At 40.5% G+C, this 27,780-nt stretch overlaps 1 protein-coding gene across 1 annotated transcript; it reads left to right on the plus strand.

Annotated features, from left to right (window-relative positions):
* Nucleotides 1-504: 504 nt before the first annotated feature.
* Nucleotides 505-27,780, plus strand: bcl11bb (BCL11 transcription factor B b). Its single transcript, XM_079474896.1, has 3 exons — nucleotides 505-1,110; nucleotides 8,545-8,904; nucleotides 23,554-27,780. The coding sequence occupies exons 1-3, from the start codon at nucleotides 1,047-1,049 to the stop codon at nucleotides 25,509-25,511; spliced, it is 2,382 nt and encodes a 793-aa protein (XP_079331022.1). The 5' UTR covers nucleotides 505-1,046; the 3' UTR covers nucleotides 25,512-27,780.

Genomic DNA, 27,780 nt, shown 5'->3' on the forward strand with positions numbered 1-27,780 from the left:
AACTAAAAAGTGCTTCGTAAATGATCGATTTTTAATGCTGGACAAAAGGCGACCTACGTGCTGGAAATGCGTGTAGACGTTTAACATATTTCCATCGTGTTCAACTTTTTATAAAGGAATTCAAATGCAGTGTACCACAAGTACACTTCTCGCCAAAATATCATAGATTATATATGTATTACTGATTTAAAATATCTTTAAACAAACATGGGATCTCCGTAAACTTTTTTTCTTTTGATAACAGGGATGACATATGCAATAGGCAACGTATGGGAAGCAAAACGTATAAGGGTTGAGCAAGAATAGATCGCAAAACCGTTTTAAGAAGAAAACAATCGGCCACAGCTCGTCACCAAAACAATGTCCCACGCCGACCCCATCGTTGCGCACGGAGACCCCTCTGTACCCAAAATGCCACCACTAGTCGCCCCCAGCGCTCCGGTGCTGCACATCGTGGACCTCACGTCACGTCCGTACTTGAACTTGAATGCCATTCTATTCTTTAGAGGCAACCCCTGCCACACACACGCACACACACAGAGAGACTTACAGGGTCCTCCCTGAGAGGGGCTTGTCGGACGTGAAGGCGAGACGTAATAGCACGGGTCCTGATTGATCTGGAAAGGAGGTGTTGTCTTCACAGGGACCGCAGGAGAGTTGAGCCATTCCGCGCTCTGATGCCAAAGCGCACGTGGAGGACTGTGCCAAAGACTCTTCTCACCTGGCGAGCCCGCCGTTCACGGACTTTGGATTCCCATAACGGCAGGACGGCAGCTTTTAATTGTTTCGTTTGAGGGCTTTTTTAATCTTTTCAAAAGTAGTTTCATTTATAGAGTACTTTGGAACCCAGCGAGACTGAACCGGAGATTTTTACGCCTCGCTGTCTCAGGTCATCTCACAGTTAAGGACAAACCGAGTCCGTACAGAGAGGACACGTGTTGGTGTTTACCGCGAGCGCGAGTAAATAAGGAAAGTTTGGAGAGCGGCGGGATTTGCGCGCACATCAGTCCGAGTGGCCGTGGGATGATGCTGTAAATGCTGGGGCAATGTCCCGACGCAAGCAAGGCAACCCACAGCATCTGTCCCTCACCCTGAGGGAGGGCACACCGAGTAAGTACAAGACCCTTAATCTTGAACTTCAAAAATCTTTCTTTCTTTCTTTCTTTCTTTCTTTCTTTCTTTCTTTCTTTCTTTCTTTCTTTCTTTCTTTCTTTCTTTCTTTCTTTCTTTCTTTCTGTCTTTCTTTCTTTCTTTCTTTCTTTCTTTCTTTCTTTCACTATCAATGCAGAGGGTGTAACAAACCGACGTGTTATTGATATTCAGTAATATTATTTTGTAATACATCATGCGTAATACGTCATGCGTTCTTAAGATTTCGGAGTCCTCTGGAGTTTTCATCTAGGCTACATGAACAAATATCATTTGACAGAATCAACAGTAAATCTATGGATGTTAAGGGTGTTATCGATTAAAAGTTTGATTTAGGCCTTTTAAACAATATGCCTTCTTATTGTGGATAAATAGTTTAATAACCCGGAGAAGGTAAACTTAAAAGTGTGCATGACATACGGTTTACATAGCTATGGCATGGCTCTGCCCCCTCAACACACACACACACACACACATACTTCACATTCGCACTTGCTCAGAAACAAATGTATGGTATAAAGCAATGGACAAAAGCTGCCAAATGCATGTAAATGTAATGTAAATTTACATGTCGTTTATAAAATCTATAATAATTTGTGATTTACATTTTTTTGTTTTATACCGATGTAATAATAACAATATCAGAGCTCACATGCATGCCTGTTCATTTGAATGTGTCCATACATCTAGAATGTTTTGGATAATTTATTCCCGAGCATTACCATGTCATCAAAAATAGCAAACTGATGTAAGATGCCATTTTAGTTTTCTTTTGCTCAAAAGGCCCTTTATTTTAATAAAAGCATTTTAATTTGGCTAAATAAAATGAAATGCAAATGAGTTCAAATGTAAACGAGTGGGATTCAACCCAAGGGCACGTTCGAGGACGTATTCGATTCATAGATTCCTATCTGTATGATTTCAAACTCGATATAATCAAGCGTTTTTTAACATCATGGCTACAAACTATAAAAGAGCAGAAACTTTTGTCTCAATAATTTTAATTTGTATTAATAATAATGTTAATAATAATTATAATATGAACATGACGCTAGATTAGCATATCACTGTTATGATCTGTCCAGCATCATTTATGGATTTAACTCTCAAGCTTAAATCAATATTCCTTTTCAAATATCGGACACGTCTTTGATAAGCTTAAGCTCATCAAATATTTGAACTGTTATACTTTTGTTAAGTTTGATATGTTTTTAGACCTCTGTGACCTTTGCTTTTCTGGTCTGTTATTCATTTTGCTATCTCTGGTTTCGCTGTCACTGTGGTTACAATGTGAGTGTCTTCGCGAGCATATCTGAATCAATACTAGCTGGTCTTTACACGTCAAATTTCACAATGTTAATGATGCTGATGTTGCCGGTGATGAAGATGGGGTGTGAAAGCAGTGGGTGGGCTTACGGAGAGCCAGGGGACTTTAAATTCACACCACTGTCAATCTTAAAAGTTTGTGTCCCATGAAGTGGGTTATTCAGCAGGTAGTTTTGCTTCCATTCAGAGTTTCTTCCATTTTGTTTTTTTTACAGTTTTAGGTGATTCCTATGAATATAAAAATAAAATTTTTAGTCTGTGCTTAATTTAACATGTATGTTTGTTCAGCAAAACCTGTCTAACGTATATTTGTGCACACACTTGTGTTTGAGCGGAATAATTATACTGTGACTCAAATACGTGTTTAGTTCAAACATAATTTGTGTGTGTGTGTGTGTGTGTGTGTGTGTGTGTGCGCGCGCGTGTGTTGGCAAACGTATAGTTTACATTGAGAAGTGTGTATGCTCTCTATATGCTCTTTTGAATGTGTAAACTGACACTTTGTAAAATGGACCCGCACACCGGCCCACTTCCTAGCCTCTTATTAGGGGGGTGTATCTACAGGGGAAAACCGAAGTGCCCTCATTTGGCTATGTCAATGCTCCTGGCACAAAACATGTCAGTTAGCTAAAGGTTGCGCAACAGAAAGATTCTGCCCAGAGCGACAGGATCTATACATCACACTCAAAACCAAGGAACTGGAATATCGACATACTTCACGTCTTGAAATAAACGCGGGGCGCACTCTACGCCCGTATGTTTTTTTACTTCACAGTAGCCTCATTAGCAAAGAAGCAGATTTGTTTTTCTCCATGACTTTTGTAGCATGTAACTTGCGTCAACATGTATGATTCATTACGTGAATGGTAATTTGTGATGGGTTGGTGCAAACTGTGGGTGGGGGCCGTCCATTAGGGCCTGTGGCTCTTAAAAAACGTCTTGTAGTGGGTTTTAATGGCTTAGTGTCACATGAGATTTTCCATGATCTTTGGGTGTCTGGTGGTCACTTTGGCCTGCGGCACGACATGCTAATAAAACGCAGGGCATGAGGGTCCGACTACTGCTCCTTTTTACCGAAAGAGCGAAAAGGTTCTCAGCCTTTTATCCCAGTCTTTTGATTTATGTTGACGTCCACCTTCTTTAGAAATGTTGGTCACGGAGGTATGTTAGGGAGGTAGTGTTTCCTTAAAAATGCGGAAACTGAACACTGTATTACAGTACAAACATACTGACAGATCGATAAATACAAAACTGCTCAGCTATTAAACAACACCAGCCATAAGGCTGTATTTGTTACATTAGTAAAAACATGAACTATCACTGAGCAAAACTGTACAATATGCTTTCATCATTTATTAATCTTAGTTAATGCAAACTTGTTCATTGGTCCTGTTAGTTTATTCGAATGTTGACGCATGCAACTTTTGAATTTAAAGGGACGGTTCACCCAAAAATGAAAATTCCGTCATGATTTACTCACTCTCAAGTTGTTGCAAACCTGTAGAAATGACTTTGTTCTGCTGAATTCAAAGAAAGATATTTGGAAAAATGTTAGCAACTGACATTTCTGGGGCATCTTTGACTACCACGGTAGGAAAAATAATTGTGTATTCTCAGGGATTTCCATTTATATTTTTCATACTCAATGATGTCCCAGAAATGTCAGTTTGTCAACATCTTTCTAATATTCTACTTAGACAGGTTTGGAACAACTAGAGAGTTAGTCATTCATGACAGAATTGTTGTGTGAACAATCCCATTAGAATTCCATTAGTAAAAGTGGAAATCAACATTAGCTAAGATGAATAAATGCTGTAGAGGTGTTTTTCTTTGCTAGTTCCTGAAAACAGTTTTATTGTATAGAAAGGTTGTTGAAAAGTAAACGGGATTAAAACCATGTCAGACTTGTACACTTGGTTTCAATAAGCATTGAGATATAAATGATAATATATACAGTAATATTACACTACTGGTTGCGTGGTGATAGTGTTTGACGAATGGTGCTCTACATGCATTCAATCAGGAAACGGTGTAGACGGTTGAAAAATTGAACAACTGTTTTGGACGTAATAATGCAAATGCAGGGAACTTAGCCTCCTCATTTCAGTTGATTCGATGTTTGATTGATGTGTGGTTTTCCTGCTGATCAGACTCGTCTGACCTGACTTGGCAAATATCGCAAGCGAGTCTCCGTTCCACTGCACAGTATTTCAGTTGATTTTACGGGTGTCGTATGCGCAAGTTCGCACAGCTTCAAAGCACCACGAGTGCATGCGGTTGAAGCTGATAGGGGGTGCTGTAAGTCCTCACGAGAGAGAAAGTGATCAAGAGCGTGTATGTTTGCGTGTGTGTGTTTTCAGAATCTGATTACTGCCTTCAGGAAACGTGATGACTGTATTTATAATGGTTAATACCCCGAATTGCCATCTCGCCTCCCAAGTGTATCATTCCCACACCCGGCTGGTATAAATCTCTAATCTTACGCTAAAGGTAATTAATTCAATTTATTGGGGTGTAGATTTCACCCCGGGGAGCAGTAATCTAGACGCTGTGCCCACTAGATGCTCATTGCTCCTGAACATTTCATGTCCTCGGTTCCAACAAACTTTCTCAAACAATGTCCTTCTGCTTTTGATACCCGGCTGGATGTGAGTTCCAAACGTTGGCGCACATATGCATTAAAACATTTCGCGTGTGTGTTTGGCACACGCTCGGAAGCAGTTGAAAGCGATAGCTTTTAGTTGATCAAGCACGGCTTGCACATATGCAGACGATTATTTTCTATAAATGCACCTGGTGAGCTCAGAAATCACATTTGAGATCACAAGACCTTTTCGCACATGCTGCAGATGTTAACAGGGCTGCGGATATATATCGCTCGCAATCTTTGCGCTGAAGATGCAGTCTGTGGTCTTCTGTGTGTTTCTGTAATTATTGCTTTTATTCACAGCCGTTGATGATTATTTCCGGAATAGCATTGATCTTTCATTTCTACATGTATTCGTTTCTTTGTCAAATTATTAATATTTCTCCTTTAATACATCTTTTCTTTTTTGTAAAGGAAGTGAGACGCAATGGTATATATATATATATATATATATATATATATATACATACAGTAAAGGAGATTGTCGGAATAAGAAAAAAGTGATTGAAAATCAAGATAAAATCTACTTTCTCTTGCTTCTAGAATTGCAAGAATGTATTATAATTTGATGCAATTCTTATCTCTTCATCTCTAGCAACAGACAAAGTACAGAATCTTAACTTGTATGAATGTATGAATACTTTACGTAATAACATTCCTAATTAACGTAAACACGCAAATATCTGAAAACATTAAAAATCACTGCAGAAGCAGTTGATCTGATGATGGTGGCCGCTTCACCGCCTCACATACTTTATTTTGTTGAATCACACGGAATTTACCCGTCCCACCCCACTGGGCTTTCAAACGTTATGATGCCAAGGACCCCCAAATAAGATAAACCTTCTGTTAGGGACCCCCTTTATAAAATACACAGTCAGTTTAAAGTATAAAGATCCATTAAACTTTGTCAGATAAATAGTAGATATGATATCATAAAGACAACGTATTATTTCTCAATAATGTTATCTCAAATGTATTTGTACTGAAGCAACTTTCCCATTGGGTGTAATGAACTGTGCTGAGAAAAACATACAAATCTAAACAATTCCTGGGAATTACGCATGTAGTGAAAAAGCGATAAATACTTGAAATGAAACAATAATAATGTTAAAAATCTTGGGATCCCTTCTGAAGGGGTCCGCGGACCCCAGCATGAAAACCCCTGATCTAATATAGGTATATGACTGTCATCACCACTTTTACTGTGTCGTCTGTTTGAGAGGGTCCGGCTACGTCCCAGCATCCCCTCAACGCACATTCCTGTGGCACTGGGTCCAAGCCAAATCCATGATGCTTGTGTTCTGCTTGGCATTTCCCCACCGTTCAGATGGCTCTACTGTCAGCCAGCATGTAGCAACGGCCCTGTGCCGCCCTCTTAGGCTTCCTCCAGACCTGTCTGACATGTCTGTGTTTAAATATCAGGCTCCTGTTTTATTCAAATCAAGATCATTGTTTTTCCAAAATAAAAATTTCACATTGCTTAAAATGCCTGAGAGGATCACGGGAAAAAAACTGTCAAATACTCTAAGTTACAGAAGTTTTGCAAGGCATTTCTATTTCACATAGTGTCTACTCAAGAGCGTGTTCGTCCCCCGGACAGAGACTGAAATTGATTTACTATCGGATCTTATACGTACTGCTGTCTTTACCCCGTATTAATGCTCTCAGCAAATCTGTTTTGTATCTCAGTGTGGTTTTGTGCGTTGGGTCGTATTCATTTCACGTCGAAGAGTGCGTGTTGACGGCTTCGTTGTAGCTGAGGCAATAATGATGCAAGGAAACAAGGAATTTAGTGAGTCTAGATGCGTCTTAGATTCACACATAAGAATCGGCTGCTGAAAGGCTCCTTAACCGCTCTTCCCAACGTACACCTGTGATGCTTCTACGCACGGCGCCTGAGAATCTATTTTGAGGCTGTTTTGTGGCTTTAGCAAGCGCTGCGATGTACCTGTACGGTGCATGTGCACCTCTCCAACATCCGTCCAGCATGCAGAGAAGTAGACCGGATACACAGATACCACTGCAAGATTAAGACTGATGCTAACACACATGCACAACAATAACAGTCGCAGGTGTTTGTCTATTCAATGTGGGGGGGAAATTTAGGTTGTGAGGAAAGAAAAATAAAGCATGCAGTTACGCAGGCATGTATGTGGCATCACAGTGTGTGTTTTTGCGGTCGAGATATGTCGCTCCAGATACGCAGGCTTAAGACTCATTTTGAAATCCCAGGACTTTACGTGGCAAGTGTTTGAGATTCACCAGTGACTTGAGCTGGTAGCTTGAGATATTTTTGTCACACACTGAGAGTCGAGCCAGTTTAGCTGCAAAAGTGTGTGGACATTTTCAGGCCGTGAAGTAATTGAAAAGAACTTATTTGTTGTCTGCCGTGTGTATGCAATATCCCAGCGAGCGAGTAAATCATGTCTGGACCAGTTTGATAGTCACACAGAAAAACAGATTTGCAGCTCACAATAACTGCAGAACAAAAATCACAGACACACCAACAACAATTTGTCATTTAGAACCTGGCAGGTGCGCTAATGACCTAATACAACCACAATGGGTTCAAACCCGGCATGGCAAGTTTATTTATGCAGCACATTTTATATAACACATATAATTGATATCATATATGTGTGTTTGCGTGCGTGTGTGTGTGCGTGTGTATGATAAGTCTTTAAGATTCCAGTTTCTACGTGTCATAAAAAATTGGGCCACAGCCCCAACACAAACACATTTTTTGAAAAAACTAAAAAATGTTTTTAATGGTTTATAATTTGAGTTCCGAAATGTCAGTTTGACATCATTGAACGCATATTTACATCTACATAGCAACCCACAGAAAGAAATGGATTCAAGCAAGTAACTTGTTAACCAGAGGTGGCGATAGAGGGGCAAATATTGCGAATTGCTGGTTTAAAATAAGAAGGAATAAGGAAACGTAAACAACTATCAAATTGATTGCAGGTTTACCTGACATATGCCAGAACCAATGACGGTTGATGTCATTGACGTTTAGTTTGCGGGAACACTTTGTAGCAATATTTATATGTTAAACAGCTTTATTGTAGACTGAGCTTCTGACATCTGGGAACTAAAAAGGTCTGTTCACCTGCAATAAATGTTAACCATAGTCCTGTAGTCAGTAATGCAGCTAAATATATGTTTTGTAAATCACAGGTTCATAGTGTTCAATGGGTCCTTTGGTGAAAAATCTAAAATTTGTACATATTAATTTTTGTTTTATAAGAATTACAGATTTTCTTATTTATAGTAGCATAAATTTTTATGGCTAACAACCATGGATTGATTGAAATTGCAACTTAAAATAAATTATTACTATTATTAGTATTAATATTAATGTGTGGTTACGTCATTAAAAAATATTTTTCTCTTTATGTTTTTCCTCCTCCTAGCTACAGCCAATCAGGATGCAGGGACGGAACAGTGTCCATCGGACGTCTCCTCATCCAGCCCTGTGGGTGGAGCCGGAGAAAGCGACCTGCTGACTTGCGGTCAGTGTCAGACTAACTTTCCTCTGGGAGATATCCTAGTGTTTATTGAACACAAGAGAAGACTGTGCCCCGGACCCAGCGCCTGTTTTGACAAGCCCGCCGACTGCGGGGGTTCCCCGTCCCCCAGACCCTCACGGACGGATGTCTGCCGTAGGCCTGGACCAGTGGAGGTTGGGATTCAGGTCACACCAGGAGAGGAGGAAGAGAAACGACTGACTCCTGCCAGAGGAATCTGCCCTAAGCAGGAGGGCGTCCCTATAGGTACGTGCTTTACACAGAAGACTTGAAGGGGGGAAAGTTTAATGGTCTGAAACTTGGCAGAGAGAAGACGTTCGTGAAGTCACAAATAGACAAACAGGTTTTGCTGAATCTTACAGTAGTTACAATCTTAAAAGGAACTGTTGTGAATATAGTCTTGACTAGAAAGTGTCATTTGGTAGAACACAAGTTGGACTATAATTACAATAAAAACGATTTTTTCATCATAACATCCTAAGGGCTAGTTTACTCAAAACTAAAAAGATTTCATTGTTTACCCAACCTCATGTGATTCCAAATCTGCATGACCTTCTTCTGTACAACAACAAGATATTTTGAAGATTTTCATTGTACAGACATAAAACCACTCAGACATTCCTTAAAATATCTTCTTTTGTATTCCACAGAAGACATAAAAGTGAAAAAAGGAATAGTTAATCATTTACACCACCTCATATTGTTTTAACCATTTGTTTCTTCTATAAAACGCAGCAGCAGGCAGATTCTTGGACAGAATGCCCGAACCTTTATTTCCACACAAAGAAGATTTGTGTTTTACAAAGCACAAAAAAATACAAATAGTACCATAGGGGAACAATATGGCACTCAGGTGCTAAGCTTTCTAAAGACATAGCAATACAAATATCAGCGAATAATGTCTAAAAAATAGTTGTTTGACTTCAAAAGGCTTGGAATATAGTGCACAAATTCAAGGAAATATTTTTTGTTTCTTTTTTTGGAACTATAACCGTTCAATACTTATAAGATGAAATATATTCTCTCCGAACATACAGGTTAAAGATTGAAAGTGGATCATTCACCCAAAAATGAAAGTTCTGTCATTATGTATTCAACTTCTTGTCATTTCAAACGTTTTTTGAAGAATGTTGGTAAGCGAACAATGGCGGTACCATTGACGTGTATTGGTTTTGTGTCTATACAATAGAAGTAAATGTGTAGCGTTGTTGTAAACATTGACAGAATTTGGGTGAACTATACCTTCAATGATGATAGAAATGTGTTTTTAAGTGAACTGTTTCTTTAAGAGAGTAAACCCAGTTGAAGGTAGGTAGGGTTTGATGCATGGTAGCTGGTTTGTGCTGGTTTAAGCTGGTCCTAAACCGCCCCTGAGCTGGTTTAGGACCAATTTAAACCAGCTCATGACCATTATGCTTCAAAACCTACCTAACCAGCATATTCTGGTTTTTTCAACAGGGACGTGGACCCAAACCACACAGCCTAATAGTACACAAACACGCACACAAGCAGTTCACCAGTTTTGACTGGATGGCTTCTCTCAAACAGGCTTCTACTTTTGACTCGGGCCTTAGAGTGGGATTAAAGCTCCTCGCATGATTTTATTAGAGCAAGACACAGCATCTCTCTTTCTCTCTCATCTTTAAGTGAAACACAACAGCCCTGAGTGCTCCACCAGCTGAAACCAATTCCGTAAGAGAAAAAACCTCCCGAAACCCTCACCCGACGTGTTCCGGCGAAATATCATCGTATTAAGAAAAAAAGGGTTTAGAAAGTCCATTAAAATTCAAGTGCAAAGAGACATAGTGTGAGGATTAATAAAGAAGATTCCTCATTCAGAGGGTTAAAGACTCAGTTTAGCGCGAGGGCCTTGAGGGGCCGCCTGTTATCTTCCACGGCAGCGCAGCCCACCCTCCTCTCCACACAGGGAGTCTGCTCTGGACAAGGAAATGCCTCATTTGCTAGTCTGAATATGACGAATAGGAAGGAATCAAACACACACACACGCGTGTGAACACACATGCTTTTGCTGCCATACTGTTGTCAGCAAGACCCAGACTTCATCCTTTGCCAAACTAAATTAAAAGCAGTTATTAGCTCTGTGTATTTGTTCGAATGCTTCTTTTCAAGGCTTTTAACATTTTTGTATTATTCTTATTATTATCTGAAGCTACCACTGACCAACTTTTGCTTTGTAGACATAAGCGGAGAAGTCGTCAAGGTTATGCACAGAAATACAGGACAGTATGGTGCTTCAGGCTGGAATGAAATATTTCCAGAGCATGAAAGCGCAACACTCAACACTTTGATTGCCACTTAAATGTCTTATGTTTCGGCCAAATTAGATTATATTTAATGGGGATAATTAAATACAATATGGAACTATGGTTGCCTGAAGACAGGAGACACACGCCGTGGGCCAAAACACCAAACCTGTTGAGTGTGAGTTAACCTGTCAAAACTACTTGGATCACTTTTTTATTACTCAAACAGAAGCTATGTATTTATTAAGATTAAAACGAAATTGCACAAAATAACGTTTTGTAGGTTAGGCACGGTTTATATTAGGATTTATAATCATATCATTTGAATAGGATGAAGGTTTGTTTTCACTGCAAGGAATGACCGCGAGTTTATTTGTTAATTTAGGTAATTTGGCGTTTACAAGACTTGTTTTGTGTTTCATAATTGTTAAACTGTTTAATCTTAGCTGAAAGTACTTAAAATTGGATGGTATAAAGCGATTTCTATATGTGACAACCTACCCCAGTGTGACAACGTGTCTTCAGTTGGCCATCTTCAATGAACTGTATTTCTTTGCATTTAATATACTTTTTTAGGATTTGAGGCATGTGTCTGTACAAAAACAAACTTTCAGAGATAAATTCTTAGAAATATTGATTTAATAAATATATAGAGAAAGATGTTTTTTAGCGCTGTCAAATCGATTAATCGTGATTATTCCAAAGTAAATGTTTGTATTTATATCACTTATGTGTGTGGCCTGTATATATAAATGTACACACATCATGTGTATAGATAACAAATATTTACAGACATATCCTGTAAAGATTATACATTATATTCAAATATGATTTAAGTTATGTTTAACTATAAATATGCTGTATATTACTCATATTTCAGATACGTGTATGTTTGTGTGTTTGTTTACATATAAATATAACGTACGCACACAGATTATATAAACACAAACATTTATTTTGGAATCGATTAATCGCGATTAAGTTTTTACTTCTCATATGTTTCGAATCAATCCTACCTAGCTCATGATATTCCATAAACTCAGGAGAAAGTGAATGATATCACGTGCTTGTCCTTTCCGACGTTCTTGTAATCACCTAACATGCGCTCATTTAAATATTAGAGTAGGCTTTAATCACGGAAAGTAATCAGTGTCATGAATATTCATAGCGTGTCGGTCTAACGGTCTCATTGTCTCATTCCTGTGCCAGATCGTGTCTTCCTGCCTCTCAGCTGTCTGCTCAGATAGCCCCAGTCTGGTATCAATGGGAAGAAGTTTAAAATAAATACACTATTCAAACATGATCCTAAGAGAACAGTGAACGTGTGTTGCGAGAGAGTTTCAAAAGATGGGGAGACCGATTCCTGTTCCAGATGATGAATATTTGCGTGGAGGCTCAAGAAGACTGCATTTGCATAATGACTTTGTAGTTTTGCATTAATTAAATTTGCATATGAAACTGCGTTAATTACCTCTGATCATCTGTTTTCAACGTTGCGGCATTTGATGTGTCCAGCCTTCAGGGTTGTGATAAGAGGTTAAGAAGTGTTTTTGTGTGTTGGGCAGAATAGTGAAATTGATGAGTCAGTTTTACACTTTTCTTAGGTCCATTTTTCGTATGCGGATTGCTGCTTTTTTAAGGCACGTGAAAGCATTCATTTTGTTTCGTCGTAGTAGTGTTTAAACAGTTCTGGCATCTTTGTCATGATTTTTTCAGCAAATGAAGCACATATCTAGCAGATCCATTTTCAAACTTTCGGTTCTTCAAAAAGACCCTGATTTAACATTGGAAATCAAGCGTTAACACTACCAACATTTAAAAATTCATTTAAATTAATTATATGCATTAATGATTGATACAATTAGTGAAGCACCCATATATCGGCAAATAATCGGTATCGCTATTTTCACACTATCGAATATCCGTAGAGAGTTTAAAAACAGACGATGATCATGACCGATGTATCCTGTCGATCAAAAGAGGACAGTAAAAATGCGATGAATTTGTGCTCTTTATCATTATATAAATAAATAATAATCAGAAAGTTAAGAAATATGAATTTAAGCTTCAGAATCGTTATCGGCAGATATCACTATGAATAACACAATGAAACAAATAAGTTTCACTTACATTTTTGCTCTTTCTTTATGAAGTTCAATACGCTGAATACGAAAATCAGATTCATTTTTCTTACCATTAACGATACTCACAAAAAAATATATATATATATATTCATACATTTATACATTTGGTTGTAAATTTCTCGTACAAGGAAATAGCAAGGTACTGGTATAACACTTAGCTAAAAACAGTTTAACATAAAAGTTACTAAAAATGAATCGTCCAAAACTTAAGGAGTGAACATTTAATAGTTTTTGTCTTTTATATTGTCCTCACAAACTAAGTTCCGGACATAGTCACACATCATCGCTTTATCCCACCTTCTTTCTGCTACAGACATAGAATTTTCTGACAGTGACGATTGGAAAATCGTTTTTTAAATGTGAAAATTTGTACAGTTTTTGTTTATTTGCAGTGTACCGATATATCGTGAATATGACTAAATATACACTAAAACTAATAAATAAATATTATCACAATAATCAGCACCACAGAATTTTACAAGAAATATAAAAAGGTCGGGGATACAATATTTTGATACACTGTGTAACCGAATAATCCATATGAAATATTTTCTGAGTTGTATTTTCTCTTATCTTGTGTAGTTTAAGATTTATGATGATGAGAACATATCACAAAAACTGTTCATTTGAACCAAAATGTCATAGAGTTGGATACATATAGGAAGCATGCCTTCTCCATACAGTCACTTTGTTGTGCATGTTTAGTAAAACATTTCAACATCACATTCTCTACAATGTGTACCAAATTTCAATCTGACCTCTGGCTATAAAACGTAAAACCAAACACAAGGCATCTAATCAGAAACCATACCCATGATCCCTTGCAACACCCAAAGCATGCCAGCATCTCTGTTGGAGGGTGAATGCGGTTAGAGCCTCTGGGCTTATTTTTGGGATCCTTCCAAACGAGACCACCCCATCGCAGACTGATTGGTGGTGTCTGCCGACAGGGGTCAACCTGGTCCACGTTGGGCGCGTTGTAGAGCAGGTCAGCAGCGCTGCACGTGCGCTCCACGCCGAGCCCTGGAAAGAGTTAAAGTCTCCCACATAAAGGCATCAAACACTCCACATACCACTTTATTGTAGTCATATGGCAGCAGATTTGATATTTTTCCTTCCACAGCAGGGAATAAAACTCGCCACTAATTTGGACTGAGAGCGTCGCCACTAAATTTCAACATGTGCTGATGGTGTTGACCAGATGTGTAACTTTTTGTTGGGTTTTTGTACTATCACTCTTTTGTTATCTTGCCTCGATGTGAGTGAAATATAAAGTTGATGAGATGATATAACAGTGACTCTTGAGGCGTCATTTGTACAACACTGCCTTCCAAAAGCCAGCTTGTCTGCTACATTCCAGTTAAAGAAAACATCATTCTAAAATTGCACAGTAATGTGGAGTGGCGGTGTTTAGACAACCTGTTTCGTTATTTTAACAAATCCAATCGGTGACATCTGTGTCACTTTACAGTGCTGTCTAGGTTTTGAAATCTTTTTATCCACTTGACATCAGAATGGCCATGTTCCATCAGTAAGACATTACAATAGTCTTGGCACTGCAGAGTGAGAAAGTGTTTGCATGGAGAGTTATTTGCCAAATTCTGATTATAGTGTCACAATCAGGGAGCCAAACCGCGGTGCATCTCACACAGCTGTGAAGGATCATGGGAAACTCCATCAGATATGTGCAGTTTATCTGTACCGCTTGCATTTATGCAAACGTATTCACAGACATATTTATCCCCAGTGCGTTTAAGGTATACTGGTGACGCAAGATGTATTTTGTACGTATTTTGTTATTTTGTTTAAGGCCCGTCTAAAACGATGTCAAAAAAACATTGTCGTAATCGAGATGAGATCTTGTCGACTGTACTCAATTATTCTGTGGTAAGCAGCTGTTTTATTTTCCGCCGCAGTTTTGTCATTGTGTGTGGAGTCCTGCAGGGTGGCCCTGTAAAATTCAAAGGGTCTTTTAAAGTTATTGGGATGAGGGATTTGATTAAAAACGAATCAAGGCCGCGCGCTCGCAGCATAGTTTTTTTCTCACACTGTCTGCTTTGTTTTAGCACCCGATTTGTTAAAATAATTGATCTGTATAAGGTATCTCTACAGACACACCCACAGATTTGCTGATTGTTTCCAACCTTACAGGCCGGTTTCAGTATATAAGGTGTTGCAGAATAGCACAAATAGTGCCGTGTTACACACTGATATATAACAAAAGTGAAATTTTGCTATTCCTTTCTTACCCGGTTGAAGTGATAGTTCACCCAAAAATGATAATTCTGTCATCATTTACTTACTCTTTTCATCTCAAACCTGTATGACTTTCTTTCTTCTGCAAAACACAAAAGAGATTCGAAAGACAAACAACCGATGGCGGTACCCATTACCCATTTACTTGCATGGGTGTTGTGTCTTTACAGTTAAAGGGAATGGATACCGCCGTTGTTCGGTTACCAAAATTCTTTAACATATATTTTTGTGTTCTGCAGTAACAAAAGTCATACAGGTTTGAAATGTCAGGAGTCGGTAAAAAAAATTTCATTTCGGGGTGAACTTTCCCTTTAAACTATATTTTGGGTGGTTAGTGAATTTGAAGTATTTCATGATGAAGTGGATCAAAGTTTTCAATGATACACAAAGTGTCTCTTATTTGTCCATTTTTCGATTGCCTTTCACTGAAATAAAAAGCATTTGTTGCAAACATTGCTAATTATAACCAGGCCCAGATATATACTGTGTGTATATCTATATATATTAACACTGGGTTTTTGTGGTAAATCTGTGTAATGGAGCAAAAAGTTTTGAATGCTAAATCAAGTCGACAGCATTACATCTTTGTTGGTCGCAGAAAATAAAATAGGCAATTTCAGCGTATGGATGTGACATTTTCAGTCAAAACTTGACATATAAATTCTCATAGAATGTGTTTACTACCAATATACTAAACCATCTGTTTATATTTTACTAAACCCCTGATGATAGAGTCCAGACATCATAAAAATATCAGGCTATGCCATTGTTTTTTATTTTAAAGGAGCAAAAAATGGATGGGTTATGGATGTGACAAAAGGACGCACGTTTTTGAGAGACAACATACTTTGTAGGATTTCTGTGAATTAAAATGCGCAAACCAGAAGCAATACTCCTTACAAATAAACAAGGGATGGCCCATTATAGAACATAATATACTTATTATATTTATACTTTCATATATATTTAGGATAAATTTGATTAGATGATATAACAGGAATATAACCATTTATCAGGAATATGGATTTGTAACATAATGCACGTGACAGTTCACTTACCTGACCATACAAAAACGACGCTTTAAAAATCTCTAAGGACTTTTAACCAGACTTCACATGGGTATCTAAACCACCAATTATTGACAGCTGATCAGTCAGTATGTAAAAACCTTTGGTAAAACTACTTTTCTTATCTTAAGGTTGACATTTGCATGGAATTGCCTAACAGCTAAATCCAAGCGCACGTAGAATTTTGAGAATGTTGGGCGTTGCAGTTCTTTGGAAATCTGAAGTAATTCTTCCTGCATTGAATCCATGTGGGCCTGTAAATTGCCTGTTCCCTGCTTACGTGAGATCACACTTAAATTTTAGGCTATTTTAGGGGTCTGTTCCCTTCTCTATATTGAACTCCTTCGGAATACATGTTCAGTGGACGGGGCTTCTCCATCATGATGTCTGTGGTCATCGGTGACATGACTGTCTAAAGACTAAGAACCGCTATAATAATTCAGCATTATATCCTCTCCGGCCGCCCAGTGAATGAAGAAACCCTCGATCTTATCAGTTTTTATTCGTGTCAGTAAGGGCCTGTTCTCACACGCAGTGCGCGGCAGATGTGGTCCTGCCGGTATGTTTGCTAAAGGCATTGGCTAGATGAAAGACTCTTCTAAACCATAAGCCATGCAGGGAGTCGTGCCAAAAGCTGAAAACGCATCGTTGTGAAAACAGCCCTGGGAGAAGTTGATCTCCCCCTGTTTGTTCCCGCAGAGGATGAAGAGGGCTTCTGCGGAGGGCGAGACGACACACGATGGATCAGGCTACAGACTGTAAAAAAAACTGTCATTGTTTCTTTTTCCGGAGATACTGACTGGTGTGGAGAAGCTAACTGAATATTGTCAAGACACAAAACACTTTCCTCTACGATCTACGAAGTTGCTACATTTGTCTCTGTTACGGAATAATGACAAATAAAAACATAACGTTATCGTCTGCTAGCATGGATGCTAATGTGGTTTTCTTTACGGTTATCACTCTTGGTGTGAACTGGTCTTTACTGTATTTACAAATAACAACAAAACATGTGAGCTGAGGTCACCATTGAACCATTGAAAATCTGTGCATTCAATGTAAGATACAAAGTCAGTGTTCTGTTGAGAGTTCGTCTGGGTGGTCATGCGTGTCTGTGCCAAGGATTATGAATCCAGTCTGATCCTGCATCAGTCACACCGTCGAGAGTACCAGCAGTGGAACCCATTCACATGACTGGCATGTGTCGCAGAGCCTGCACTCATAAGGGCTTTGAGGTATCTAAAGAGCCGTTTTACGGGGCCCTGATTGTTTTGGAAGGCGTCCTGAGGGCCTGGGGATTTTTACAGTGAGCATTAAACGGGTATAGATGCCTGTGCCCAGCTGGGGACCATTATGGTACACGTTATCAAAAAATGCCAGGGCAATTATTTCGCATACGGGAGAGCTTTCCATTCTTTTTTTTACTCGTGCTCACACACATGCATGAAGGAAGTTATTTCATATGTTGTGAAACCAAGTGGTCAAGTGCCGTGTTTGGCTAGCGTGGTCCAGGTAGCCTAGCATCTTTCTCCGTTCACGCCATTCAAATGGTGGACTTTCGGGGGCTCAGTTGCCAGTCAAACAATTAGGCTTTGTTTTTGTTTTTTGGTACAGCTTATCTAACACTATTGTGGATCCAACGTAGAACTGTGAGGATATGGAGACATGGAGAAATGTGTTAGCTTTGAGCCGCGCCTTCTCTCTCTTCCCCATCTTGACTTTTCTCTCTCCGCACTGTGCGTATGTCGCCACGTCCCTTCAGCCGCAAACGCCGGTGTCATCCATCAAATTCATGCAGCTCTTCGTGAACGCTTTTTTTCACGCCCGACGGATCTCAGCACGGTGACGCACGCTCCAAGCCGTGATTCAGACTTATGGCAATGCCACAAAACGAACTTTCTCTGTGTTCTCACTGGGCCAAGAGTCATAGCTCTTACCAACAGAAAAGTCTTTCCAGTTGTTTTCGGTGTCTTTTCCCGTCTGCGCCATAGGACGCCGCTCTCTCTGGCTGCATCAGATGATGACAGAGCACTCTAGGATGACATGTGTTTTCGTTTAGATGCTTGCGCTACTCCGGGCTGTCCTGGTTCTTCGTGAGAGCGGTGGTTAGCGTGCAGAAGGAAGTAGAGAGTCGATGTGGGTATAGAGGCTCGGGGCAGATCAGGTAAAGGCCCCACCTGTCCACAATTGGCCTTCTGCCAGACTGCTAAGTAGATTTGTGTGTTAGTGGGTCAGGATGAGTTTATAATGGGGTCAAGGTGTCTGTGTAGTGTAGGTGTGACTGTGGGTACCTAGAGGTGCCTTTTATGCGGTCAGTGGGCTTGCGTGTGCTCTGAAACAGCGGCTGCTCCTCTCCGTTCCTGTAGATGGAGACAGATTGGAATGGTTACTGCAACAGGCCTGCTTTCACTTAGACAGGAGACAGCCGTGCGTGCGTGTGCCTGCCATAACCACTATTACTGCCACTATCCACTGCGGCTTCTCTCCACACACAAAGTTTTTCCACTGTAGAATGCAAGCTACGGTCTTTTCAAACGCAGTTGTCCGCTGTCATTACGACCATGATTCTCTGATAACTGATACTAGAGCACTACCATATGGATGATGAGTAAAAAACCACACATTTATAAAAGTCTATAATAGCTTAATTCACTGGACTCCTTTGTACACAAAGCACACGACTTTTGGTTATTTAGACAGTTTTTTGGGTGGACAATAATTGAACTACCCTAAAAGCGTACTGCTGTCAGTTTGTGAAAGTGAAATACTGTACGTTGTCAGTGAAATGTCAGTCCTTCTGAATCCTTGTAATCCCAGGTTTCAGATGGACAGCAAAGATTTGTTTCTTATTAATTATGACATTTCACCCAACTTGATTCATCTAACAAAGGTAATTGAACACAGATACAATATACTATTTTGTGTATAGTGAATGAAATTAGTCCACAATGTGTTGCTAACAAAGATTATTTTGTGGACTGGATTTAGATATTTAAGTCCAAAACGTGTTAAATAGTTTAATCAACTTGGAATATTGAAAAGAAAAGTTCCCAGCACGCACTGTGGCATATTTAGTTCATGTTTGAATTCAATCTTTAAAAGGAATTCCTGTATTTTTTATGTCTTTATTTATGCAGTTGTTGTTTAAAATCCAAGGTGCCTGTTTTATTTAGAGTTGTTTTTAATGAATGATGTTTCATTATTGTTACCATGATTAAATGATCATTAGATGAAAGTGCATGATCCAGTGCTCCTATACCCTGAAGTGGATTTAACACAAACGTATTGAGCGGTTACTGGACCAATGCTTTGATCTAATGTCATTAGAGTTATGTTATAATGTCATAAAAATAATATAAGAAATTGAATAATTGGCGTTGGGTGGACTCAAATCCATAGTTGATTTGTATTTAATAACAACTAATAAACAAAAACAAATAATGAATTGTTTTTTACATTATAATAAAAGACAGTGTTATGAATTGCTTTGCATTATAATGAAATACAAATAGTTTTGATTTAAATCATTAGGAAATTTTACCGTAGTCCCTGCGCTTGATCGACTGGGCAGGGGGCAATGGTATATCCTAGTTGGGCAGATATACACTATAATCATAGTTCATTCCATTTACAATGTTTACATTTTTCTCTAAATAAATAGACAGATCATTATTTAATTGATACTATAAAAAAGTATTTAAATTTGAATTACTTTAATTGTCAGCTGGACATAGTCTACACTTTTTCACCTGCCTGTTTTTCAGTCACATCTTGTAATCGTGACTTTTAATGTCTTTTAATATAGCAAGTCAAGTGTTTTAAAGAAAGTCTTTCCACGTCAAAGAGAATAATGCTTTGGAATTTAGCATAAAAGTACAAACTTACATCAAACACCAAGTCACCTTCCTGCCAAAAACATTGTCATAATAATTGCCAATTAGATTGTCTTTAAGGCTCACAGCTCATTCAATTTAGGTAGACATCTACCATGATGAAGGCTAAGAGAAATCCAACACAGAACAACCTATTGTACTGTAAGCATTTACCTTGGAAATGTTTTAAAAAGACAATGCAACATATTCCACACGTATAGTCACGAGTAGACATTGTTTAGCTCTCTCTCTATCTCTCTCTTCCACACAAACTTTTGCATCCACATCACCAATCCCCCCGTGTGTGTCGGTAGCACAGACAGCGACGTCTCGCTACGCAGAATGCTGTGTTTCTCATTAGCATAGTGGCCTGGCCCCCTGATTAGCCACGATCATCACAAACAAGACATCAGTGATGCGAGGTGAGGCCCTACGAGCCCCTGGGAGCCCCAGATCACAGGCATGCTAATGAGGGCCCACGACATGGCGGTGTGAGGTGTCAGCCGGGCTTGTGACAGGTGCACAGAGAGGACGTCGGGGGGGGGGGGTCCTGAGGAGAGCGAAGGCGTGTCGCGGTCCCCATGGCATCATCTTTTTCTTTGTTCTCTATGCAAATCACCACCGTGGCTTTCGACAGCTAGGAACGTCGCGGGTTTGAGGGGCAGAGCTGCGAGAGTGCAGGGCTTGAATTTTGCAAATGCGCAAATACGTCGCATCGCTATTTTAGCATCGTGACATCCTAAAAACGTGCTGCAAGCGTTTGCGAATACACACGTGTATGTGATATCAAACACACATATAGTACATGTCTTTGCTTTGATGTGATATTATCAAATGACTTTGCATTATTGCGACGCCATCAAGCGATTCGCTTTTTTGCAGTGCCACCAAACCGTGGTTCATGCTCAGGTAGACTACAAGCAGCCAACGCTAATATTATTTCACCCATGCCACAGCAGGGTTCGCAAGTCTGACGGATTTATTCGCAGATAATTAAAGAAAGCACCTCCCCCCGACTTCTCTGTCACCACATTCATGCTCTTAAAAGGAAATTAATTTGCCACAAAATGTTGAAATCAACATATCTAAACTCAGGTTGGGGGTCCCTGCGGTTGGACTAATTGGTCTTGAGTTTTTGTATTACTAAACCCAAGAGGATCTATAACTTTAGTGTAAGACCCCCTCTAAGCACAGACACACGCGTGTCATTAATCACATATCCCACGCACACACATCTCGGCACAGTTTAACACAGCAAGGGTGATACTGTAGGTTTGTTAGCGGCGTGGATGCCAACAGCCCGCTCTGTGATATAACAGCCGCAACTCAATTTAGCTGTTTAACCTGTAATCCCGGCAATATTTATTGAAGTGCGAGAGGCAAGAAAATTAGGCTATTAAGCTCCCGCAATTGAATACACAGAGAAGAGAAAAGACACTCTGCTAACTGGCAGTTGACCTCTGCGGCCCGCAGCGAACAGTTTCATGGACACAGACCACGCGGTAATTACTGCAAATTGAATCACGGGGCGAACAGCGCTGATTCTGTAATGAGCGCCTTTATTGGCTAGAGCCTTTCGCCGAGACACAGCTCTCCCAGGCCTCTGCAGTGTGACACACACACATGGTACGACTCAATGGACCATGATCTTGTGGAGATTCGTGTTTCTGAGGTGCCTGATGGGTAATTTCACACCATCATGCCACACAAGCTGCTGTCACAAGACATGGATCTCTGATGGGTCATTAGCATATCCTAACTTATTCACTGTGGGCTTCTCTATTTCGTTCTGGCTTGTTTGGAAAGTTGATGAAATTTGTCTTTGGTCGTCATTAAGCCTGCCTGTCTGTTAGCTGACACGGTCCCTTAGTAACATATGGTGTATTTTGTATAATGTGATAGGATGCAAATTGTGATAGCTAAGACACGCGGTTACGCCAGAGTAAGATCGCACTTGTGCGCACATATGCAGATATTTATGCGTGCGTGAATCACACTTCCATTTTGTCCATTCCAGGTTATGTTGAATCGCGTTCTGCCACCAAAAGAACAGAACGTGCATTATGATTATTTCTAACGAATCAGGCACCTGTTTGAGACCTGAAAAATAAAATGAGCAGAATGTGCGTTTTAGTATCTGATCTGTGCCACATCCCAGTGTCTTTCAGCGTCCAAAATCCCTCTTGCCAGGTGTCCGTTTAAAGGCTAGCCAAACTAAACACAAGCTGGGGACCTGTCATGCAAAAACTATTTAAATATCCATCGCTCTTTTACTGCATTGACCACAATGCATCTGCAAAGAAATATAAACTCAGCCTGTTTCAGATTTTACCCTTAACATTATTCAAAAGTTTTTCTTGTAGGCTATTTGTAGGTTAACAGTCTACAACTTATGCCATTGCATTAAAATGAAGAGTTTCAGACTGAAACTTGCACATAATGAAGCCTGCCAGCTTAAGTTCAAGTAAAACAGTGACCACATGTGATTCACCCAAGACTGAGGGTGTCTTATAACAATTCCTTCTCTCATATATGGCACTTTATACTGGAAATGCAGACATCATTTACATTGAACATTGAAAAGAAACACGTCATATCACAGAAATATATGGGTGACTGTGTCAACTAGCGCTAACCTGACTGTGTCAGAATATGGACGTGTCATCATTTTCTTTCGTTCATAATCCTCTCTTTTTCGCTCTAATGCCACAGAATTTTCGCCATATGGAAGTAATGAAGGGTGGGGGTGTTGATCAGGGAGTTATATATTATCGTCTGGCTGACATTAGCACAATGCGTTGTGGACTGTTTGCGTACCTGGCATCTGCAATTAGGGAACCTGGCATCTGCAAACAGCCCTCGGGGAGCTTCTCTGCTCTAGCTAACCCCCTCATGTTACTTAGTTCCTGGGTGAATCACGTACGGGCAGATCCTCTCTGACACATCTTCAGAGCAGCATGGTAGATAATCTGCTAGGCTATCAGCGAGGTCTTGTCTTCTCTCTTAAGATGATGTAATTTTCATTGAGTCTCATAAAATGGCTGTCGCCGCAGCGCGATGAGATGTCTCTCACGTGTTGCCTGTTTAATTTTTAAACAGAAATGATCCATGAACCTCACTGTAGAGGACTCTTGGCTTTGATTACATTCAGTGCCATCACAGAGAACAAACAGATGCACGAATGACACAGAAAGCTATTAAGGCGTGCTATCTCGAACGTCCCCTTTCAGCAAATCTGAGTTAATAGCTAATATGTATATATTAATTCCATCCACGTTCTTTTGTCTTTCAGGAAAAGATGAGCCCTCCAGTTACATATGCACCACGTGTAAGCAGCCTTTCACCAGTGCATGGTTCCTGCTGCAACATGCACAAAACACTCATAGGATACGGATCTACTTGGACACCCACCCTTCTAGCTATTCTCTTACCCCACGCATGGCACTTCCTCCACCGCTGGGAGCTGATGGCCTGCCCCGTTCGCCCCTTGCTAGCTTTCTGGGTGACAGCAGCAACCCTTTCCAACTGTTACGTATGGCTGCGCCGCTGTTACGGGAGCCCCCTCCACCCGGATACATGGAAGCCCGCCTGCCATCTACCCCGCCCTTTTTGAGTCCTCCACCGCCCCGCTATCCTCTAGAACGCCTCGGCCCAGACGAGATGGGCATCCTGTCCCAGCATCCCAGTGCTTTTGAGCGGGTGATGCGTATGACCCCTATGGGCATGGAGCCATCGATGGGATTCTCTCAACGCCTTCGTGAATTGGCAGGCAACAACAGCAACGGTGGTCCAACCCCCCCTCTTTCACCTAACCGGGTACCCCCCATGCATCGGCTTCTTAGCCCCACCCTTTTCCAGCCTGGCTCCAAACCTCCACATTTCCTCACCACACCCCCACAGCCGCCATTGGTTCCGTCCAGAGGCAATTCCTCACCGCCATTAAATCAGGTTGGCAAAGCCAAGTCCTGCGAGTTCTGTGGCAAGACTTTCAAGTTCCAAAGCAACTTGATTGTGCACAGACGTAGCCACACTGGCGAAAGGCCCTACAAGTGTCATCTCTGCGACCATGCGTGTTCACAAGCAAGCAAGCTAAAGCGCCACATGAAAACCCACAGGCACAAATCTGGCTCCATGGGGAGTTCACCTGAGCAGGGAGCACAGGACTCCGCCGGAGAAGGGCGAAAAAACAGTGAGGACAATGGGGCAAGGGAGGGATTAGATAATGAGGAGGAGGAGGAAGAGGAGGAGGAGGAAGAAGAGGAGGAGGAAGAAGAGGAGGAACAACAAAATGGGAGCAGGCCTGAATCCAACCTGAGCGTGGATTCACAGATTAGCAGGAACAGAGAGAATGGCCTAAGACCCTCCCCTGTGGAGAAACCTCTGGCCACCGACAAAGTGACAGAAAGCCAATACAACAACCTCGACAATCACTTGAGACTTCCACCAGCTAACAGGGCACGTGAGGAGAGAGACAGAGAATCGTCAGGCATGCGGATCGACAGAGATGGACGGCCGATGGTGAATGGCAGAGGCTGCGGCCCAGAGGATTCCTTCTCAGCATTGTTCCATCGAAAGCCCATGCCTATTTCCAGCCCCAGCCTTTCTGGATCCTCCGCCAAGCGAATCAAGGTGGAGAAGGACATGGAGCTGCCTCAGGTGCCCATCATCTCCCCTGAAAACGTGTACTCTCAGTTGCTGGCCGGCTATGCAGCTTCCCGCCACTTTATAAGGGAACCCATCCTAGGATTTAACGACTCTAGGCAGTCACCGTTTGGAACTTCTTCCGAGCATTCCTCATCTGAGACGGGCAGCCTGCGCTTTTCCACCCCACCGGGGGAAATTCTGGAGGGTGGCGGGATTTCTGGAAGAAGTGGCAGCAGTACACCCCATTTCCAGCTGCGGGGTCCGGGGCCAGGGAGACCACCAAGCTCCAAAGAGAGCCGCAGGAGTGACACCTGTGAGTACTGCGGTAAGGTGTTCAAGAACTGCAGCAATCTGACAGTGCACCGGCGCAGCCACACGGGCGAGAGGCCTTACAAGTGTGACTTGTGCAGCTACGCTTGTGCCCAGAGCAGCAAGCTCACCCGACACATGAAGACTCATGGGCAGTTTGGCAAAGAGGTGTATCGCTGCGATATTTGCCACATGCCCTTCAGCGTGTACAGCACCCTGGAAAAACACATGAAGAAGTGGCATGGAGAGCACTTGCTGACCAGTGAGGTCAAACTTGAGCAGGCTGACAGAGCTTGAGACCACTACCAACGCACTGCATTATGGGGTTAGCTGAATAGTCTTTTTCTTGACTTGATTTTTTGTTTCGGAGTATTGTGATGTTTTGTTTTCGAGTAAAAACAAACTGCCACCTGAGAAGCAAGAAGATAGGGAAGCGTTCATCTGTGGTTCTACAAATGCTTCTTGCAATTTCTAGCAACTAACCGAGGAGTAGTCCATTAATAATTCATGGAGCCTTTATACTGTGCAATAATTTCTGTATTTATTGGATTATTTGTAATGATACATGGCATGAGCAGGTACATTATCGATGGGTTTCTAATAAGTCAGCTCCTGAAATAAAATTTCTAGGCCCCATCGTACGATGTGATGACGAGGACTTCAGCCAGTGTGTTTGTGTTTCTAACTGTTTCCTCAAAGGATAAAATGGGTAATATCTTAACAAGAGGTCGACCTCTAAAAATCTGAGAACGTTTTCATGTTGTCGTTGCTGTCAAAAGGTGATATACGATAGACAGGTGTAAAGCACTGAATGTCACTTTGACAATAAAATATTACAGAAATTTAAGGGGCAAAATCCCAGGGATGTTTAAAGGCAGCTGACAGGCAGTTTGACTGCGTTAGACTTATTTTTCTGCTGAGAATCAAACTAAACATGACAACAACAAATGTTCCTTTGTATAAACAGTGTTGTGGCACCAGTGTATTTTTATTTACATCTTTATTTTACCCCCAGATTTTACTTTTAAATGTTTACATCTCCTCCCTCATCCGTCTTCTTTTTCATCCCAAGTGCTTTCCAAACCTAGGAGGAAGCTAAATTCCTTCATATGCTAATGGTATTACAATATGTTTTTGTGCATTCTCGACATTACCATTGGATTATTACTGTTTTCTACATTTTAAGATGAATTCACAGGCATTCACACCAATTTTAAGCACAGGTGCTCACCTGTAGAACTTGTCATTTTAGTAAACACATCCCATTAATTTGTGACTTTCTCTGCACCATCCTGTGCGTTGTTGAAACCGCAATCACCGAATTGTGTCGGGCTCTCTGGGGGCCCTGCCTCTTCTCTAAAGGATCCTGGGATTAAATGATTTCCTCATTACGGCCTCTGTTCCTACACACAGAGTCGCCTCCACCTGCCTCCTTTCATACACCATCAGCTCAAATTTACATGGCAGCCCTCGCCCGCTCCTCACACGCACACCGCAGTTCACTCTTTGCATACATGCTGTTTATACCAGCCTACGATTCATATTTATTTATTTTTTCTGAAAGCAAATCTCGTTGAATGAAGCATTCAATTGGAGCTAAGGCTGCACGTGTTGCCCACTTAGAAACAATTAGCAGAGCGAAAGATAGATGTACAGCACAAGAATATTTTTAAAATATAAAATATGGATATGTCGTATTTTATCACCTACTTCTCAGATACGTTGCAAAGTGAAAACCTAGCGCAAATGAGAGGAAGTGGCCATTACTGAGAGAAAAAGGAAATGGATTGTAGTCAAGAAAGTGTGTCGGATTTAAGTGCCACCAATGGCTTTCTGAGACACATCGAACAAGACAACACGGACGTGCCTCAAACTAATGTTCAGCCTTTATCCTCTGACATAGAATCTTGATATGGATGAAAACAACCTGAAAGCAACTGTTTCCAACAGTACCATTTATTTTCATTAAGAGGAATCAAATCGAGCCGTAACGGATGATCATCCACTTATTTGGGAAATGCAAAGTGTTTGTATAAGGAAAAGTCTTAACACAGACATTCTTTTGAAAAAAGACTAAGCCATTACTTTACTGACCTGTTCAGTCTACTAGACAGTTATTGACACTGCGGGTGAAACAATAGAATTGGGAGTAAAGAAAAAAAAACTATGACACTGTCTTTAAATGATGTTTACAGTGTTGAAGCGTAACGATACTGAGCTCTTCTGTATATGTGTTTTAAATGAGAAATGTTTTGTCCTCTGTTTTTCTACAATTTTGAATATCATAGCAGGGTTTTCTTCTTGGTTTATTTTTTCGGTGCCGGAATTTCCGTAAATTTCTATGGATATATGCGCGTGTATGTTTTGGTCATTGTTAAATACTCAATGTATTTGTAATTTTAGTGGCATTTTATGAAATGATGCAAAAAATATCCTTATATTTTGCAGTCCATTATGAAATTGTGAGTCTATTCAAATGTTTTGTCACTATATCTGTTCATAATTTTGCTAATTCCATCCACAGGAGGATGTTAAAAATGAAATAAAAATGATTAAAACAAAGAAA

The sequence above is a fragment of the Barbatula barbatula genome (assembly GCF_947034865.1).
Source record: "Barbatula barbatula genome assembly, chromosome: 15".
Taxonomy (NCBI): domain Eukaryota; kingdom Metazoa; phylum Chordata; class Actinopteri; order Cypriniformes; family Nemacheilidae; genus Barbatula; species Barbatula barbatula.

Excerpts from the sequence above, each read along its gene's own strand:
- bcl11bb (XM_079474896.1), top strand. The coding sequence starts at position 1,047 with ATGTCCCGACGCAAGCAAGGCAACCCACAGCATCTGTCCCTCACCCTG. Across the intron at positions 1,111-8,544 it reads CCTGAGGGAGGGCACACCGA|CTACAGCCAATCAGGATGCA; the intron begins GTAAGTACAAGA and ends TCCTCCTCCTAG. Across the intron at positions 8,905-23,553 it reads GCAGGAGGGCGTCCCTATAG|GAAAAGATGAGCCCTCCAGT; the intron begins GTACGTGCTTTA and ends TTTGTCTTTCAG.